The following is a 22176-nucleotide window of genomic DNA, read 5'->3' as shown; positions in this document are numbered from 1 at the left end:
TTTTTAGAACTAACATAGGCTTTCTACTGCGAGTCTCCTGCAGTATCTTTGTTCAATGATAAAAGAGTAGCAAGTGAAGAAAACTTTTCAAAGATCTAAGAGAAACTGTCTGAACGTGTTGCGCCATTGAAGGGGCTAAGAAAGTAGTACTATTGTTCTTTCTGTCATTATACAAGGAGAAGATTCACATATTTCTTACATATTATTTGATTGTTATTTTATTAGATTTACTGTACGTACAGTAAAGTAAGATGTGTGTCTCAACAGGTACCAGCCAAAGTGTTTTAATAAATTGCATTACAGTTACAAGTGAAAAACAAACAATAATTATATTGATAGTAACGTTAATCGTTGGTGGCAAAAAAAAAAAAAAAAAAAGCTTAATTGAAATAGCTAAGGATGATGTGAAAAATTTAAAAAGTGTGTCCATGTATAGAATTTTGAAGAATGTTCACAACAACATGGTCACACTGCAGCTGCAAAGAAACGTTTACCAATGTGAAATTTTCACTAACTTCACGAGAATCACTACGCGACTTTTTGATAAAAAAAATTTGTAAAATTGAGCTTTGCAGTCGTTTAGACATATCAAAGAACCTGGAACAATAATGTGAAGTTTATATTAAAAATATGAACTGTCAAATGCACAAAATGTTAAACGAATGTTTCACAATGAAGGCAGAACTCTAATGAACGGGTGAATACCGCTCTTAAAATTAATTTAAAATCGACAATGCACAATATTTAACATCTGCACTGCAGAACTGTCAAAACAACATGTTAAATTTCATATTGTGTCAGCTTCATTTTATTACAAGGTCAGTACTAGGCGGTAGGTCTCCTTAAAATAAAGATAGCATTGTTATAATTCGGACGTGCCGCAGCACCAAGGACAGGGTTTATATTATTGAAGAAGGGGTAGCAAGAATATGCCTTATATCGATGTAGATTTTGTTACTCTGACAGTGAAAAATTAGAGAAGGGAAAACGATTATGAATTAAAAAATACTCATATCTAAATATGTCATTTTTTTAAACGTTGAAGGGGGCGTTCGCACCCGATAACCCCTCTTTGCGTACGCCCCTGTGTAAAGATCTGTATTCTAGAGTTAAAAGTTAATGTGGTTGGGTAGTAGCCGACCTTCCATATTTGTTCCTCTTCATCATGTTATTTTATTTTGCCTGTAATACATTATACAGGTCATTCCACAGCACGTTTCGTTAGTCACAGGACATTCAGAATGTTATGTATCTAAAACTAATAAATATATTCATGTCCTATGGTTTTAGTTTTATACAGTTCAAAATCTGCTACTAATTTCATATTAGCTCAATGCAATATTATTATTATTTACAGAGTAAACAATAATAAAATACAGTGTTAGTCACAGGACCAAAGTATGGAATGACCCATACCTAGACTTGTACTGCAATAAATGTAATATCCTGCTCATAGAAACAGGTCAATTCGATGTGTCTATTTCTGACGGAAAACGTCCAATTTTGAGCCGTGTTCCGTAGTTTTTCCTCCTATGCATCTGTTTAAATTTCCCGCACTTATGAATATTACGACATCTGCTGGTATTAAATACATTTAATAGGGGGGTGTCGCCATATTTATGTTTGTACAGGTGTGTTGGGGTCACTACTCATTGTAGAAATCAGAAAAGAAATTGGTGTATGTTATGGATAAAAGATCACCATGACGGTGGATTTCAGTGATTATTTTTGGGTAAGAAATTGATGATATGTATGTTAATGTGCATGAAGTCACGAATAATTCTCTTATATTCCTGTGAATGTGATAAAACTATCTGTTTTTATATGGAACTTCGTTGGTATGTTGGAATATGTTTACCACATTTAATGTTATTTATTTAAAAAAAATACATGAAAATGCCGTTGTTGTGACCAGAAAATACGATATTTCAGCAGAGAATTTCCAGCATTTGTCAGAGGGTTGTTATACGTAATTTGTGAGGGGCTGAAGGAATGTGATTTTGAAATTGAAAGTTCATGACTTTCGGTGTTCGTTGCATCTTCTGTCAAATTTTATCTCGACAAATACCTGTAAAGATATTTAAAACAGTTACGTAAAACAAGAAGTTGTTTGGTATTACGCACTTGAGAATAGCAATACAGTGCTAATGTTTTCCATATCATTAATTGGTTTCAAATTGTGTCAAAAGTGACACTGGAGTTAAGTTTTCCCATTTTTTTCTTTTTCGGTTTTCTTATATCGGTAGACCGTTTATATGAACTTTCTTATTTTGCACATCATTAACATTTGTACTTCAAAATCGTTTAATCCAAAGCATGCATCGATAACATTATTGGAGTCTGATTCCTAAGTTAGGCTATGTTTCACAGTGTTGGTGTTATATTTATTTTGGGATGGTATCTGTGACATTTGAAGAACTTGCATGTAAGTCTTTCAGATCTCCGCTAAATATAACTATAGATGTTACAAACCATTTGAAGTTTGCTAATCAAGTACTGTATTGTGTACAAGCAATAATTTATTCCCTACACAGAGATTGTATTTTTATGGGTCATTATGTTTTTTATTGCTACATTGAGAAGTATAGCAATTCTTTCCGCTTCACGCATAGGAGACTCATTTGGAGTTTTATTAGCAATGTTTGGTAACTACGCTTGTTAATTTTAATGATTGGAAATGAATAGGTAGACCTAATTAACGTCCAACAGTAAATTTTTATGGCTCACTTAATGGGGCAATTTCGTACGGTATTGCAAGATATGTGAAGTATACAGTTGCTGAAAGGAACGAACTGATAATGCAAAATACAAAATACCTACAGATATTAAGAGAAGGAATGAAGCAACTGCAATGACTCTGCCTAAATCTCTGGGTAATAACAGCAGTATTTTACATAATTCCATATTTTGACATCTTAAAAACGTAGGAGGAAGCAGGCATATAATTAATATTGTGTATTAATTTGATTGTATAGACTTATCTTACTGAGACATTGCAAAAATTTACATTTAATTATAAAAATTAGAGAATTAAGAGATGTTTCCCCTTACCCTTCTCTTACCACATGAAGGCAATCTGTTTTTCATGTTGTGTACAACTACATTTATAACTTATATGACAAGTTGTACATAATACAGAACAGCTACAATGCATAGCATTTGAAAAAAAAAAACAATTACCCACATGGTTACTGTAAAGGTACATGAACTTTTAAATTTGGTATTGGCGCATTAAACATGCTTTCAGCTCTACATCAGAGGTTAAGTTCCTACAGTGAGTCCCAGCGAACATTTCTGGTGTTTCAGCTGATCATTGGCAGGTATCCTCATTCTGCTACTGCTGCTGTTTTCATTCATGAGCTCACAGCACTTTGCAGATTAAACTTCGCGTACTATTACTATTAATGGATAAAAATTCGTTCCGGCACTGAGAATCGAACCCAGGACCTCTCAGCTTGGCGCGCTGAGTGCTCTTAACTAACTAAGCTATGCTGGATTCGATTCACAGTGCTGGCCAAACTCTGCTCTGTATTTCTCCATTAATAGTATTTACATGATGACTAAAAAAAGCCATGGAATACACAACATTCAATAGAAGACAGGTCCTAAAATAAGAACTTGCGTACTATGTTATGTTAATGAATAAGTTTCGGTAATCATTGTTTTATGACTAACCAAATAAGGGTGCCAATTCGACTACTCTCACAAGTTCGTCTCCTTTCATCTGCATGGCTGGTGAATGTTAGGATTATTTCATGCTCCTGACGTGTTTGTATCATCTTCCACCCATAAACTCTTATTGTGTACAGTCTTAGAAAAAATATACTGTATAAGTCCTAGAAAGGAAGCAGTGTGCTTGATCAGACATGCAACAAAACAAAACTAATTTCATTACCTCAACTAGTTGTTCTCTTGTGAACCAGGTCAATCATCCTCTGATCATGTATCTGTGCGACAAAACTCTTTTCTAAGACTGTACATGTCAAGAAAGGAAATGAGAGAAAGAGATATAGAAATAACCACGTGAAAATTACATGGTTGATGAATCCCCTTTCCCCGAAATGAGTTCTGTCACTCTGTCTGCAATAAACGCAGGCATTGAGGCAGATAAAATAAGGGAGAAACTAGCCCACAGATAGTTCTGGTGATTTCGGAAATGAAAATCCTTGAATTTATAAAGGATTTTTTTTTGTGGAGATAAAGTTGATCGTATATGCAAGGTATATAAGCGAAGTATGAAGGGAACTATGGCTGCGTTAGTTTAGCCAAAATAAGTTTGGTTTATTACGTTGTGTTGTATTTTGCAATGGTTATATATGGTATATGAACATGTACACAATTTGAGAATATACATATGGAAAAGACATTGTGGGGTAGGACAAGGGAAAACTGTGGATATACATTTCCTGGCCACCTAGTTTCGTGTAGGAAAACAATATTCAAATTAATGATTAGGTTTAATGAAACAGGTTCTTTGAATTGTGTGATGTGAATTAAGTATCACACAAGATGGGCAAACACTTCCAGCAGTTACTGTATCGAGGATGAGTGCTGAATGTTATTAATATAATATACTACACTTCCAAGTTAAATCTGTGTCTGGAAAGAATGTGAATCACAGCTCCCTCTCGCCTATGCAATCTATGAGTAAATACGAAGCTGATAAAGAGATGTTTTCTGTTCGTGCCAGCGAGTTGAATGAGATAGCCTAATGGTGAATACACGTTTATAGGAGGTGCTGAAAGTGTTGTACCCATATAAGTACCATGTAAAGTGCAGTAATCGTTAATTTTGATAGGTTATGTTATCCAAATTCAGATTGTCTTCACGTACAGTGGATACTCAATACTGTATATAGTTAATTATTGCAATTACTAATATTAATATTATGCACTGCATTTCTTATACACATTATATACATTACCTCATTCTGATTGCATTATCTCTTGTAACATGACCTCACTCACAGATGAAACTATAGGTTGTATACCAACAACGAGCTACTAGCGCTCATCTCTTGCATTCACGGGACATAAATTTAACTTGGGGAAGTAGTAGTATGTAAGTTTTAATGTGGCAAAGCACCGTGAGTATGGGAGTGCATGGAACAGTGGGAGACCTGCCACTGGTTCGCGAATAGATACACTGTGAATGTTTGCTGGAACACAATGTATAGCCTATGCTAGTTACAAGTGTTCTAAAAGTATACATAAGTTAATTAGCATTGATTAATGGCAGTAATAATTGTTCTTTGTTGAAATTAAATGGAGCACAGATAATTTATTCTGGTTTACAATCTGATAATGCATTTTTTTTTTTAGCGTAGAGAGTTAAAAGACTTTATATGACTAGACTGATTGAATTGAAATGTTCAGATTTTAATGTAGTGTGAACATTTTGTGACTATGTTGAGATGCAGTTATTCGTTTGGAATTATTATTCTGCTGTGTATTTAGAATGCTTTTTTCTAATAGCCTATGCAAGGAAAGAAACACAAAGTGATGTGGCTCAGTGGTAAAGCACCAGACTTGCATTTGGGAGGTCCTGTGTTAGATCCCAGTGCTGACCAATCTGGTCGAAGTCTTTTCATGGTTTTCATTGACTGAATATTACTAGCTTTCAATTAAATAAAGGTGAATGCTGCTTTTGACTCTGATTGCCACAAAATAATACATGCAGTACAACAACACATTCCCAAAGCTAAACTACAGTCGCATTGTGACCATATAGATAAAAAAAAAGAAAAGCCAGGAGCATCTGTATCTGCGTTGACCATATGTAAGTTTTCGTTTTCCTCAAAATGTTACTAACTCTGAGATCATAAAATAACTTCTATATGGAAGGAACCTCGACATGTTTCTAATGGACTGTAATAGGTGACAGATAAGGCAAATGACAATATATATAAATATACTGGGTGTTCAGTTCAAAGTGTGTCATTGCTCGCTGTATGCCGTCATATGGCTAGTCGATGAGCCTAGAGAATTCAATCTTCCTACACTTCCGCAGAGGTGTATTACCTATGTGTCAGAGAAGTTGCCTAGCAAGTACGGCGTTCATTCTGAAGAGTACTTACTGATATGTACGTTAAGGCCGGTAGTGGCAGCAATGTGAACTGTTTGGAAACATGTATTGAGGTGGGTTTTTTCCTTACTGTCGGGATATGGGGAGAGGGTTAAGACGATTTCTTACGTATTTGTTGACATTAACTTCGACGGTCAACATGTACACGGAGCATTTGATTTGTATTGTGGAATGTTGCCGTACGCAACCGATGATAACAAATACCCTGCGTACGACTTGGCCGCGCAAAACACAGTTCGAAAGAGGTTATGGTAGCACACAGACAGTACAGACCACCATCTGTTGCTACGATGTTCAAGTTGTTCCGTACGCGTTCTCAAGTTCAGATTGAATGCCTTGATTAATAGGCAATATCTCTGACATAAAAGCTGAAACTCGCTTCAAATCGCTGACTCACAACGGTGACGTCATGACACACTTTGAAATGAACACCCAGTATATATATAGCTTTGAAAGTAGGCTACAGTTGAACTTGAGTATAACGACTACAGTTAATGATACCTTGGCTACAACATCAGTCATTAAGAAGTACGGTATTTATCTCTATTAAACAATTGTGATTTATTATTTTTATAACACATTTTTATTAGCAACTCATTTATAGCGACATTTAGCAACAGTTTTGAGCCTAAAACTTCATGTTTTGTGTACATTAAGTGGAGACTGTCATCAAGAGGAAATTGCAGGTACCGGTAACTTTCAAAATTAGTGACCAATATAGTTTTCATTTACAATGAAGCATTTTACAGGTCAAGAATTGGAATTATAAGAAAAGAGGGCTGTTCTACAGGGTGGGTGGGAAGTAACTCCCTATTGTAATATGGTTATAAATCTGTTAATATTTATTCTATTCGACTGGAACAAATTTTGCTTTGTAGTTTAACATGGTAGGAGTCTATGGATTAACTTAAAACTCCACATATGCTCCAGCATTTTCCACTAGTGTTCGTAACCGGCGAGGGATACTTTCAATTGACTTGTGCAGGAATTCCTGTGGTATGTTATTGAGGACTTGGCGTAGATGATCTTCCAGTTCATCCAAAGTTCGTGGTTTGGTGCGATAAACTTCTTCCTTCGCCCAACCCCACAAAAAGAAGTTGCACGGGGTGAGGTCGGGATTCCGTCCTGGCCACTCATGCGGACCACGGCGACCCAACCAATGTCCTGGGAAATGTCGGTCTAACTAGTCACGGATGTTGAGTGCAAAATGTGGTGGGGCTCCATCTTGCATCCAAATTAGGTCATTTATATTATCCCAGGTGGAAATAATTGGCCAAACTTCATCTTCCAACATGGCTAGGTACCGTTCAGAGTTCATGGTGTCTCGAAGAATGAACAGACCCACAAGTTTGTTGGATGTAATGCCACACCAAACTGTGACCTTAGGGCGGCTTTGAGACTTTTCAACTGTTGCCCCTGGATCATGCGGTGCCCAGTAGTGACAATTGTGACGGTTCACAAACCCTCCAATATGAAAAATTGCTTCGTCGCTCCAAATGATATTCTCGAACAACTGGGGCCAGTCTCCATACCAACCTAGCATATGTTCACCATATTCCATTCGATGGTCACAATCTTCCGGCGATAGCTGTTGACAGTAATGTGGCTTCCACGGCCAGAAATTTAATTCTTTTTCCAGCACAGTTCTGATTGTGTGTTGGGAGAGACCACTTTCACAACTGGCTTGTCGTGTTGATTTTTGTGGACTTCTGGTGAACATTTCCTCAACCCTTCGCACATTTTCGTCTGACCTGGATGTTGAGGGATGGCCACTTCTACGAATATCTGCCACAAATCCTGTGGTTATCAGTTTAGCATGACAGTTCTTGATTGTCTTTGGATCCAGTGTAGCATGAGGCCCATGCTCTGCCCGCCACCATCTCTGCACCTGCACAACAGAACGCCAGACTTCATAGCGGGCGGCAACCTGAGCTCTCTCCTGCACTGTGATGCGGTCAGCCATTACAGATCACGTTCTACCACTGTAAAGAAAGCATGTATTAAGTTTCATAAAAAAATATTAATATATACAAAAGTTATAAGCACATTACAATAAGGAGTTACTTCCCACCCACCCTGTACATTAAGCAGAGGAATTTGTAGGTAGCCTATAATGTCATTAGTAGAACTGGTGGTTTCTGTTCCAAAACATTGCTTTTAAGTTAGTGTTACCTGGTATGTTGTTCTAACAACATGCACAAGCAGAGTCAGGTTAAGTGGTTATGGACTAAGGCAGCCCTGGGAACCGGGAGCGGAACCAGACTCTAAACGATGATGCTTAATATTCATCTGTCACTGAATCAACGCTGCGCGGTGTTCGGCGGGGAAGAAAGGGGATGAAGAGAAATCATATGGCTCCCCGTGAGAGAGTAGAATCCGCTCTTGGTGCCCAGCCCTGGACTAAGGTGATATTCTTATTGACTCTTAATCCACATGGTCGAGCTGTCAGATATTGTTTACTATGCTGTGATTGGTCGGTTTTTGTACAGTACTCTGAAATTGTATTACGTTCCCGCCTTCTCATCAGTAGTAGATGTAAGAATGAACTTCTGGGTTCAGGTTTGGAAACCACCAGCCCGTCGGGCTCAGTAGCATAGTTGGTATAGCACTGGCCTTCTGTTGCTTGAGGTTGCGGATTCGATCCCAGCCCAGGTCGATGGCATTTAAGTGTGTTTAAATGCGACAGGCTCATATCAGTAGATTTACTGGCATGTAAAAGAACTCTTGCGGGACAAAATTCTGGCACACCGGCGATGCTGATACAAACTCTGCAGTTGTGAGCATCGTTAAATAAATCATAATTTATATTTTATACCGCCAGCCCTAGTCATTAGTGACCAATACTGTTCTCAGTTACTGTTACAAAAGCTTGGACCAAGAACTGGAATTCTAGGCTGAGAAAAGAGGATGGAGTGTGGGGTAGGCCAAACTTTCTTCTCTGCTAACACCTTTCGCAAACGGTAGCAGGCTACGTTGTGTACTGTACCATAATCCAGACATTGAGTTCAAACTGTAGCTTCAGACGCTCACTTCGCAAACAGATGTTACATTCAGAACAATGGAGCAAGGTGCAAAGAAAAGAAAAGTTTTAAGTGTGGAAGATAACGTTAATGTTCTAAAACAAATCGAGATTGGTAAATGAAAGCTGATGTGTATAGTGAATTTGATTTGCTTAAAGAATTGAGAATTATTTACAGATGCAGTATTTTGCAAAACAGTAGCAGAAAAAAATTACAGATTTATTTAAAACACGTTCTTAATTGTGAGTACTGTATCTATTTTACTTAGTTCTGGTGCATTATAATTTTTTACTCCGTATTTCACTATTTTCTACAAACCAGTACAACATTTTTATTTTTCATAATAGAAAAACGAGAACTGTGTGAAGTATTTAAAGAATACTCTAGGCCGACATAAAATTACAAATGCAATTTGACTTACAGTAATGTACAAGATACGTGTATTGTGAATATATTTCTTCATTGAATTTCATTTACTGTATTTATTTCTTGTCTCTAAGTAGTGAAACTAGTTAATTGCATATTCTTTAGTCCCTCCAATGACGCTATATTCGGTAATTTTAGAGGAGCACTGGAGAAAAGGAGGCACCATTTTTTCTTTAACAGCTAATAGTATAGAGTAGCACTAAGCACATAGTTTTTACTTTCCAGTACTCAATACTTTCCACAGAATAGCCTAGAATTATTCACCATTTTGTACGTAGTAATGGATGAATGTATCACTTCCATAATGTGACACATGCTGATGTGATTTGTAATTTAAGTATTTAAATTTGCTTAAGAGATCCAGATGCAAACTTGTGGACAGTAGATATTTGGGGGCCTGGATCACACCAGTAAGAAAACATTTTTAGTGCCTCTGAAGGTGCAAATTTATGGAGAGTGGAGGTTTTGGGGGGTTTGGACCTCACCAGCATGGAAGCATTAAAGTGCTTATAGAGGTCGTATTTCGACATAATTAACAACCATGTTTTACATTCCAATGGTGATCCATTTACTTGTGATGTCTTACGTGAACAATATGGTGGTGATACATCCATTACTATGTGCAATGAGTGAATAGTTCTAGGTTATTCTGTGTTAAAATATTGGATGCTGGAAAGTAAAACTACATGTTTAGTACTCTACATTATTCGTAGTTTCGCATTTATTAAAGAAAAAATGGTACATTCTTTGGTATAGTTCTTCTGTAGGATTAGGGTTATTGCAAGTTCAACTGTAATTGTGAATTAGCACTAAATAAAGAATAAAACGGCCATGTTTTTAAACTTTCACAGTGTTCAGCATGGTGCCAATTCTTTTATGCAGTGTCATAGATCTGGAAATGTCTAATGAATTGTAAATAAACACTGATTCCATCGTCAGGGACAGCAAGATAGGGAAGTTGTTACATTCGTTACCAGCAACTATTATTCAGGATCGTACAGTTCAACAGACAGGTTTCCCTCTCTTTGTTTTCTCTGGTGATAGAACCACTTTGTAGCTCCAAAACAAAAACTCAAAAATATTCTCACCAGAACAATTAACCCTCTGTCCTGAAGAAATACTTTTAAATTAGAGTAATTACGGATAACATAAGTATTGAGGGAATTAATGTGGTGTTCATTTTTAGCCTTTATTTTAGTAAGTAACTAAACAAGAACTGTTAATCAAACTGATGTCGAAACCTCACCTCAAGCTGAGCAGAAAATCTCCATAGCAGATTAATTAAAAAGAAATTAACTGCCCATATTAATTGTAAGGATGTCAAAATTTACGTGGAATGTGTTATTAAGAAGCAACAGTGCATACTTGGAGACAGTAACTTAGTTGAGTAGCCATCTGTTAATTGCTACTCTGTCACGTGATATGAGAGGTAAGGTTGTGATCTCAACTTGATGCATTGGGTGAGTGAGCATTATGTGCTGGAGGTTTGGGGGCTACTCAATTCTTCTATACTCCCTTGTACAAGCTTTAATGTCATATTACATTCAGAATGGGTAGCTATTATTATTTCTTTTTATTTCCCTGCTGTTGAGTTTTAAAGATGTGTGCAGTTTGATGTAATATTTCGACATAAACACCTTAAAAGTTTCCTTATTTCCTTGCTTAGAAATTTTCTGAGTTATTTAAGATAATGCCTCAGTTATAAATTACTTCTAGTGACTGTTACTGTATGTTTTCACCATTTAATTTTCTTAAACTCTATGATACATTAATGCACAGTACTTGAGAACGTCACTGAAAACCTTAGTAACAACTATTATTGCAAACTTCATTTTAACTATAAAATACCACTTTCGAGTCAAACACTTGAAATACAAGATAGTACATTTGTGATCTTTAATAGTTAGGTATTATTAGGTATAGGTCTGTAGATATTTTATACGAAATAGTGTCTGTTGGGTGTAGTTTATTTTGTCTTTCCCAATCCTTTAAACAAGGACTTCCTGTTTCAATCAATTGTCAAAATCAATTTCTTGCAGTAACGAAAAATGATGAATAACAACATTGAGACTGCTCTCATTCATTGTACATTATTTTCTTCTCAAATTCTATTTTTGAGTGATGACTCGGCTAGTTGCCACCTCACAGTGTGAACATGTGAAACATGAATACCTTTAGGCAGTCTTGTGATTGTGATTTTTGTGGTAGTGTGGTTTTGGAATACGTTTTATTTACATAATTAGATTTTCTTGCTATTCTTATTGCTGTGTTATTGCTAAATTAAATATAAATTTTATATGAATTCCACTTCTGGTTTTTAATGTGTTGGAAATATGTGTACCAGGTGGCCCAGGTTCGATTCCCAGTCGGGGCAAGTTACCTGGTTGAGGTTTTTTCCGGGGTTTTCCCTCAACCCAATATGAGCAAATGCTGGGTAACTTTCGGTGCTGGACCCCGGACTCACTTCACTGGCATTATCACCTTCATCTCATTCAGACGCTAAATAACCTAAGATGTTGGTAAAGCGTCGTAAAATAACCTACTAAAAAAAAAATATGTGTAGATATTGTTCCTAATTCTTTTTCGTCATGTGATGTATGTTTTTATGTTCTTGCTTGAAAAATGTATTAATCACTTCTAATGAAAGAAATTTTACAAATTTAATACCGGTATCACAAAACTTGTGAAAATCTGAGTGAGAGGAAAAATATTTAGTAATAGGAGTAAGAAACGTGATTTATTTTTATTGCTCAATATTGGCATATTTAAATTAGGATTTAAGTTTTCATATCAGAATTTTGTAAGGTATGGAAAAGTATATTGCCTACCTGTATAACATTCCTTTTGTGTAATACACATTTCTCAGTAATGGTTGCTTTTGATACTACTTACTAAATGATAACAATCGTGTCATCTTACTATAGTTCAAGTAGTAAATTAAAGTGCAGGTATATAATAATGACTTTTAAACTACAAAGTCCTCGTCACCACCACCATCATCATCATCATCCTCCTCCTCCTCCTCCTCCTCTCCTGTGTTGGGCCTAGTGACTCATAACAGTTTCCCTCAATCTCTTGTGTGGTCTTCCCAAAAATCTTCTCTCTTGAAGAAAGTAATGGAGAATTTGTCGTATCCTGGATTGGTTAATTCTGTTCACATGAAGTCATTTGAGTTCATATTGCTTAAGTTAGTCTGCTATTGGAGAGGAATTCGGAATTTGTTTGTAAAATTTCCTGATTTTTCTAGTGGTCTATTGAAGAATAGCCAGCATTTCTCAAGAATTTCATTTCACCTGCGGTAATTCTATGTTCATCCTATTTCCTAATTGCACATGCCCCAATCGTGAGTATTGTTATACCCAGAATTTTTTATGCTTTTAATTTTGTATGTATATATACTTTGTTTGATCTGAAGACGTGATTCATTATTCTGAGAGTTCGATTACAGTTTTGAATTTTGATGTTAGTATCATAGTTGAATTAGGATAGGTTATATCCCGGGTAATTAAAAGAATTCACCTTTTCCCAAATATTTTGATCAGCACATATCTTAACTGCAGGCTGGATTTGAGTGAAATACTAAATATTTGGCATGACTGTGTAAGTTCAGTCACAAAAGTTCATGTTTGTTATTGTATCCTGCTGTGTTCATTTACTATATCGGTTGTGAAAATATGCTTCTTCAATCACCCGAAATATTTTTAATGAGTATCACACTTATCAGTCATTGTAGTAATTTGCTTCAGTAATACATAAATTTTAAATAAAAATATATTACATTTAAAGATATGATTTAAAGTACTTGTTTAGCATGATGAACTCTTCTATTTGGAGGACATTTTCAGTACTTGTTGGCTATAAGCTTAAATGATGAAAACTTTTTTTTTATTCCAGGGGGAGAAAAACAATGGTTTTGATGTTTTGTATCATAACATGAAATATGGATTGGTTGCTAGTAAAGAATTTGCCGAATTCTTGAGAGAAAGGTATGTGAAGTCAGAGATCTAAAGTGTAAGTCGGCAAAATTTAAGTATCTTTGATGACTTGTTTTAATTTACTATGTCACAAGAATTATTATTATTCTGCATTTTTTAAATTTCAGATCAAACATAGAGGAGAATCATTCGAAACTTCTCAGCAAGCTTGCTAAACAAGCTGCAGGGGGTTGTGTTCAAGGAACATTTGCTCCTGTGTGGCAGGTGCTACGTACATCTGCTGAGAAGCTTTCCAATCTCCATATGCAGATGGTTCAGAAAGTGTCAGAACTAGTGAAGGAAGTGAGCAAATATGCAGATGAACTGCATAAGAAGCATAAAACAGTGTGTTGATTTCCATTCATTATTGTAGATAATTGAGTCTTTCATGTAGGGAAGCCTTGTTAAAATTTAATTTTCTAGCAGTGGTACATATAAAATTAACATAATTTCATATATATTCGTTAATATTATTTCTAAAAATGGCCGTAATTTAGCATTTACAGTTGATATTGATATAAATCCAGGGCGAAGTGTAATGCAGCTACAAAAATTTATATTCCTTAATGCTTTAGTTGCATAGTACAGATGTTCTGAAATGTTGTATAGTTGCAAGTACACATAATTTTTATTACAAATATACGATTAAATATCCACCTAAGTAAACAGTATCTTTTAAAAATACATGACTACCCGCATAAAGTAGGCTATATTTACATTCTTCGTGTAATGTTCAAATAAGGCAGAGTTGCTCGGCAACAGTAGATGTGTGACTATACTGTTGATGAAAACGCAATATGAACGCATAATATAAAATAAATTGCGGAAGTCCATAAAAATAAATGATTTCATTTTCATACATGTTTATAACTTATAATATCCAATCTGCTTATAAATAAAATATTCATAATTTTCATGGAACACATTATTTTAGCTTATAATATTCATCCTTACTTACTTACAAATGGCTTTTAAGGAACCTGAAGGTTCATTTCCGCCCTCACATAAGCCCGCCATCGGTCCCTATCCTGTGCAAGATTAATCCAGTCTCTATCATCATATCCCACCTCCCGCAAATCAATTTTAATATTATCCTCCCATATACGTCTCGGCCTCCCCAAACGTCTTTTTCCCTCCGGTCTCCCAACTAACACTCTATATGCATTTCTGGATTCACCCGTACGTGCTACATGCCCTGCCTATCGCAAACGTCTGGATTTAATGTTCCTAATTATGTCAGGTGAAGAATACAATGTATGCAGTTCTGCGTTGTGTAACTTTCTCCATTCTCCTGTAACTTCATCCCTCTTAGCCCCAAATATTTTCCTAAGCACCTTATTCTCAAACACCCTTAACCTATGTTCCTCTCTCAGAGTGAGAGTCCAAGTTTCACAACCATACAGAACAACTGGTAATATAACTGTTTTATAAATTCTAACTTTCAGAGTTTTTGACAGCAGACTAGATGATAAAAGCTTCTTAACCGAATAATAACACGCATTTCCCATATTTATTCTGTGTTTAATTTCCTCCCGAGTGCCATTCATATTTGTTACTGTTGCTCCAAGATATTTGAATGTTTCCACCCCTTCGAAGGATAAATCTCCAATTTTTATATTTCCATTTCGTACAATATTCTGGTCACGAGACATAATCATATACTTTGTCTTTTCGGGATTTACTTCCAAACCGATCGCTTTACTTGCTTCAAGTAAAATTTCCGTGTTTTCCCTAATCGTTTGTGGATTTTCTCCTAACATATTCACGTCATCCGCATAGACAAGAAGCTGATGTAACCCGTTCAATTCCAAACCCTGCCTGTTATCCTGAACTTTCCTAATGGCATATTCTAGAGCGAAGTTAAAAAGTAAAGGTGATAGTGCATCTCCCTGCTTTAGCCCACAGTGAATTGGAAAAGCATCAGGTAGAAACTGACCTATACGAACTCTGCTGTATGTTTCACTGAGACACATTTTAATTAATCGAACTAGTTTCTTGGGAATACCAAATTCAATAAGAATATGATATAATACTTCCCTCTTAACCGAGTCATATGCCTTTTTGAAATCTATGAATAACTGATGTACTGTACCCTTATACTCCCATTTTTTCTCCATTATCTGTCGAATACAAAAAATCTTATCAATAGTCAATCTATTACGCCTAAACCCACACTGATGATCCCCAATAATTTCATCTACGTACGGAGTTAATCTTCCAAAAGAATATTGGACAAAATTTTGTACGACGTCAACAAAAGTGATATTCCTCGTAAGTTACCACATTTGGTTTTGTCCCCCTTCTTAAAAATAGGTACAATTATGGACTCCTTCCATTGTTCTGGTACAATTTCCTTTTCCCAAATAGCAAGTACAAGTTTATAAATTTCGCTATATAATGCACTTCCACCCTCTTGTATTAATTCTGCTGGAATTTGATCAATACCTGGAGACATCCTATTAATAAATAAATAGAATAAATTACTTCATTTTCATACTGCACGTAACATCATGCATCACATATGCTATGCTCTGTTCATGCTTGTCGAGTGTGGCGAAGTTAGGTATTTGACTATGTTCACTCTGCAGAAGGAGATTTGTTCAATCTTATTATGAAAATATTCACTGTCCTCCCCCCTTTGTATTCTAACTGCTTAAAAATTTTAGTATGTATGTTAGGAGAAAATCCGCAAGGGAAAACACGGGAATTTTACTTGAAGCAAGTAATGAGATAGGTTTGGAAGTAAATCCCGAGAAGACAATATATGTGATTATGTCTTGTGACCAGAATATTGTATGAAATGTAAATATAAAAATTGGAAATTTATCCTTTGAAGGGGTGGAAAAAGTCAAATACCTTGGAGCAACAGTAACAAATATAAATGTCCACACCTGTAGAGTAATGGTTAGCATGTCTGGCCACGAAACCAGGTGCCCGGTCGAGGCAAGTTACCTGGTTGAGGTTTTTTCCGGGGTTTTCCCTCAACCCAATATGAACAAATGCTGGGTAACTTTCGGTGCTGGTCCCCGGATTCATTTCACTGGCATTATTACCTTCATCTCATTCAGATGCTAGATAAAGTGTCGTAAAATAACCTAGGAAAAAATATATATATATATAAATGATACTTAGAAAGAAATTAAATGCAGAATAAATGTGGGAAATACCTGTTATTATTCGGTTGAGAAGCTTTTTGTCATCCAGTCTGCTCTAAAAAACAAAAAAAGCTGAAAGTTGGAATTTATAGTCGACCTGGTTGGCGAGTTAGTATAGCGCTGGCCTTCTATGCCCAAGGTTGCGGGTTTGATCCCGGACCAGGTCGATGGCATTTAAGTGTGCTTAATTGCGACAGGCTCATGTCAGTAGAGGAGAGAGAGGGGGGGGAGGGGGAGAGGGAGACTCTCTCCAAATAGTAGAAACAATCGATTGGAAAGGTAAATGTCATAGTGTTGTGAGTGGTGATATTTCCACTTTGAATTTTGAAATCAATCCATGATCTATTGTATGTTGAGATTTAAAATGTTGACTCTTTTAGTATTATACAATCTTGAAATACGTGTAATGTATATATAAGGACCATGTACCAATAAATTTGTATGATTTTGAAATCTAATTAGAGAATGAAACAAAAAGTTGAAGAAATTGTATTTGGAATTAACAAGGCTCACCTACATTAATAACTAAAAAGTGTTCAGTGGTCTTTAACAATTTAGCTTTATATAGCGAAAATAGAATTTGTTTGACCTGAAATACATCTGCTACCATAGAAGGAATGACCTGTCTGTCTGCAACATGCAGAACTCTAATCACCCAAGTGAAGTGGATAGGCATTAGATATATACAAATGTGTGTTCTCCTGTCAGAAAATAAGTCTGCAGATGGTAGTTGATATTTGAAATTAGAATGACGACACCTCTTCTAGTGTTTTTCAAGATTTCAGTTCATGCTCAAATTTGCCATCTTTATGTAGGTTCAAAGAAAGTACAATAATTGTTTTTAAATGTTTAGAATTAATGTCAGTCATATAGGCCTAACCATTGAAGTCCATTTCTATCTCCAGATTCTTTGTGTGTTTCGTATTCAGCTATTTCGTATGTTGCCAAAATTGAGCGTTCTCATCACATGCCTTGCTGTATTACTTTGCAGTTTCTGCACGTTCACTTTTTCTTATACAAATACTAATACTGTTCATTAGGTCATGCAGTGATAAAATTCCAGGATTATGTATATGTTTTTATTTCTGCTTAAAAAAAATTATTGGGGACTTGTTCATTTTTCTAGGTAAAAGAGGAGGAATCAGGCACGCTAGAGGTCGTGCAGGCAATCCAGTCCACTACATTAACTTTACAAAAGGCTAAAGATGCATATACACAAAAAGGCTTAGAATTTGATAAATTGAAGAAGGAAAATGCCTCTCCAAAAGATTTGGAAAAGGCAGAAGCAAAATTGAAAAAGGCTCAAGAAGACTATAAAAATTTAGTAGAAAAATATAGTGCCATTAAAGAAGATTTTGAGAAAAAAATGTCATTGGCTTGTAAGGTATGTAATTGAACGTCGTCAAGGAGAGGACACTAATTTTTTTTTATTTTGTAGATGTGAATTTAGATTTAAATCACAGGTGGTGTACAAAGTCTCTATGTATGTCAGTTGGTTTCTTGTATGCCTTTGAATACCTAACACTGCATTCAGTCTTGTTCCTTCTGAAAATATTAATAACCTTGTAGGTTTGTTCAGAACTTTTGCAGAAATTATAACAGTTAATTTCTAAGTTCCTGATTTTTTAACATCTTATATCAGTAGAGTATCGAGTAATGTAGAAACATTCTTTTCAGCGACACATCCAGTGCAGACTAGGCTTGTTTTGCAATGCATTTGTAGTTCTTTCAGTGGATTCCAGCTGACTGTAAGGGCTGTAAAAATAAATGTGCTTAGACCTTTCTGACACAGCATTGGGGTTATTGCTATAATGTGTAAGTTCTTGTAGTGTGTATTACAGAATTAAGTGCATTGATTCATCAAAAAATGAATCTTTGAAATAGGTTACTTTTCTGTCTATATATGTGCGTCCTTATTTTGGAGTGTACAATATGAACAGAACATGTAGGAGTTATCTCCAGCATACAGTATAAACATGCTACAATTTAGGACTAGTTTTTGGAGTAAAGTTAACACGCACGAAAGATTAATATTGTATCTTGCATCTTATATACCCCTAATAATATAGATGCTGTTGAAGTTCTATATTGAGGATTAGTGATTTCTCTATTTTCTCTTACATCTTGGTGGGGCAAATGGTTGTTGTGCTTGCCTCTGGAATCAGATTACCAGATTCTTTTTTTTTTTTTTTTTCAGGGACAGATATCAACATACATAAAAAAAGTAATTTAAACACTTATGTTAGTTTGTCGTTCAATTTTTTTTTAACACTTTAAAAAATTAAAATACACATTCTATTTACACACTAAAAATATTCATTTTACTTAACTACTACTTAAACTACTAGTATTTCTCAGAAAAGTGAATTCTTTAAGTTGGTCTTCACTGGATCCCCAATTTTGTAGCAAATTCCTGACTGGTCATGTTGAAAGTAAGTAGGATACCAAGCATGATTCGAACAGTTTCTGAACACTTTATATATTTTGGGGATATCCACTTGTTCATTGAAGAGAAAACACACTCCACTGAAGCATTACTTCCAGAAAGAGAGACAGTTTAGTCAACTTCAGAAGTTTTGCACAGGAAATCATTTTCTGAGAGAAAATTAAAAAAAAAAATCACTCAATTTTGAGCAGAGAGTAGCTTTTCCTTCATTCCACTTTACTTTTATCTCTGAAGTCATTTTTTTCAAGTAAAAAATTTCATCAAATAAATTATATTCATTCAGATGAATTCCATCTATATTTGAAGAAAAGTAATGGATTGTCTCTACAAATTTTTCTCTTTCTGGAAGAGATCCCAGCAATATACATTCTATAGTTACTAGTCTCGTATCTTTTGAATGAAAACCTCAAGCACCTTATTCAGCAGCATTTTCATAAAATGATGATAACACTGAAAATCCGAGAATATCTGGAGACAAATTATTAAGTTTGGGGACATCTGGTAACCAACTCTGGAGACAAGGTAATTGGATTTGATTCCAATGGAGTGTGACGGATTTTTATGAAAGATAATTCTATTTAAAGTAAATTAATTTGCTCCGTATTTTAGATATACTGTCTATAAATTTGTCATGAATAGAGATGAACAGAGGCCACCATTAATCTGGTCAACTTTTTGATAACCTGTCACCCTAATAATGATTGGGAAGAAGTCTGATAAACAAAAGTGGACACATGTTAATTCATAATTTCACTGCTTTTGAGCTGTTTGAATGTAGTGAACTAATTTATATACCAGTATGATATGCACTAATAGAAAGTAGGTATCGGTTAAGCCAGGACCAGTTAAAAAGAGCCATTGTCTTTGTTCTAAGTTCCAATATTATTATCTGTTGCTGGAGATTAGAAACGAACCAACCATGGATTTTTCTGTTTTATATAAGATATATTTCGAGGCTGTTGAAAGTGACTTTTGTGATATAATGAAAGTAAAATAGAATGTTTATAGATTTTGTATCTAGAAAAGCATTGATCTGAATGTAGAATATAATGTTTACAACGTTTGGGTTAACTAGATAACTACAAGATTTATAATTAAAATTATTTGAGCTTTTCATTCTTTTGCAGCATTTTCAAGACGTAGAAGAAGCACATGTTAAACAAATGAAAGAATTCCTTCACACATATGCAGAAGTTCTACAAAATAATCATGATCTTATTGGACAAGTAAGTTATATGTTAAAAAATGTTGTCATACTTTATTGGTGAAGAAAGTAACCTGTGATATTGCAATTTTGAGATTGACAGTGTTGGTACATGGTCAAAATTGGTCTCTCTGAAATAATTGGACAGTGTGATTAATTTCTGTATTTGGAGCCAGACATTGAAAAAATTTGGAAAAGTTTCTTCTTCTTTTTCTCTTCCTAGAATAGATAGTCGTGTTTCACATGGAAGTCATGTATGTATGTATGTATTTATTTATTTATTTATTCACACTGCAATGGGTATATACCCGGTGGCAGTGGTAACTAATTACACTCAATAAAGACAATAATAAACACAATTAATAAAAAAATACAATTAATAATAATACTAATAATTAATACTTACTTACTTACTGGCTTTTAAGGAACCCGGAGGTTCATTGCCATCCTCACATAAGCCCGCCATTGGTCCCTATCCTGAGCAAGATTAATCCAGTCTCTATCATCATATCCCACCTCCCTCAAATCCATTTTAATATTATCCTCCCATCTACGTCTCGGCCTTCCCAAAGGTCTTTTTCCCTCCGGCCTCCCAACTAACACTCTATATGCATTTCTGGATTCGTCCATATGTGCTACATGTCCTGCCCATCTCAAACGTCACTAATAATTAATACTAATAATAATAATAATAATAATAATAATAATTATAATAACAGGGAACATCCTAAATTAAATGAAGCATGATCAGTTAAAATAACATTTAAAGTAAATCTAATTTGTACCTTAAACCTATGTTCGAACTAAAACCCACGAGTATGATATGTTCATATCTGCACAAGTACCTTTCAACACTACACTCATTTCGCTGTCAACTCACTCACTGCACTGGAACTACGACACATTTCACTGATTCTATCCTGATTTCACTAACACTTCAAAAACATTTCACTGTTCAAATACTTTGCACTGCCACTATAAACTATAAAGCTTCACTGACAGGAACACGTTTCACCTACTCAACACACTTCACTGACACAACATAATTCTTCACTGATAGAACACTTCTTCTTCTTCTTCTTCTTCTCCTCCCTTCAAGGTTTAGGTGATATCACCTGTTCCGGTCTCTATCGTCCAGCCACCTCTTGCGAGGTCTACCCAGATCCCTTTTCCCGATCGGGCGATAATTCATTATCTTCTTTGGTAGCCTATTCTCTGCCATTCTGTCAACATGATCTTTCCATTTTGTTTTATTTTCTTCTACCATGTCGTGTACTGAGAAAATATTTAAATCTGATCTTATTGTTTCATTTTTTATTTTATCGGCTTTAGTGCATCTTCTTACGTATCTCATAAATTTCATCTCTGCTGATTGTATACGTGATTCTTCTTTTTTTGTTATTGTCCATGATTCAGAACCATATATAAGAGTAGGTACAGCCATAACTTTATAAAATTTCATTTGAGTTTCTTTTCTCGCTTTAGAACACTTCAATAACAAAATATCAATTACACCCTTTAAATACTGTGTATAATTATTGTCTATTAGTAAAGTCCTTAAGCCTATTTTTAAATACATTTTTGGTTGTTGGTAAAGCCTTTAGTAAGTCTGCAGGTAAAGCATTCCAGTCCCTGATAGTACGATTGAGAAAAGAACAGAATTTGATCTTCACTTTTACTATTGACTTCCGATCTAAGAAAATTTTCCTGCAAGAGTTGCATGATATAATGTTCGATGTAATTTATCATGGAATAGTCAAGTAAAGTGAAATTTTTTAAATGTTTGGAAGACTTGTTTTCCTAAAGTTATACTTTTGATAGTTTTAAGATATTCTGAACAAAACTTGTGACCTATGGTATTGAATGC

At 35.2% G+C, this 22176-nt stretch overlaps 1 protein-coding gene across 5 annotated transcripts in view; it reads left to right on the top strand.

The window, feature by feature from the left end:
- The first annotated feature begins 1594 nt into the window (after positions 1 to 1594).
- The window catches only part of LOC138707491 (F-BAR domain only protein 2), an 84578-nt gene continuing 63996 nt past the window's right edge, over positions 1595 to 22176 (top strand). For all 5 annotated transcript variants that reach the window (XM_069836986.1, XM_069836991.1, XM_069836988.1 and 2 more), the window contains exons 1-5: positions 1595 to 1732; positions 13425 to 13516; positions 13633 to 13849; positions 17786 to 18043; positions 20233 to 20331. In XM_069836986.1, coding sequence (XP_069693087.1) covers positions 1703 to 1732; positions 13425 to 13516; positions 13633 to 13849; positions 17786 to 18043; positions 20233 to 20331 — 696 coding nt within the window. In that variant the 5' untranslated portion in view covers positions 1595 to 1702. The remainder of the gene's footprint in view (positions 1733 to 13424; positions 13517 to 13632; positions 13850 to 17785; positions 18044 to 20232; positions 20332 to 22176) is intronic.

This window comes from Periplaneta americana, chromosome 10 (genome assembly GCF_040183065.1).
Source record: "Periplaneta americana isolate PAMFEO1 chromosome 10, P.americana_PAMFEO1_priV1, whole genome shotgun sequence".
Classification (NCBI taxonomy): Eukaryota; Metazoa; Arthropoda; class Insecta; order Blattodea; family Blattidae; genus Periplaneta; species Periplaneta americana.
This window is presented reverse-complemented; position numbering and strand designations above follow the sequence as displayed.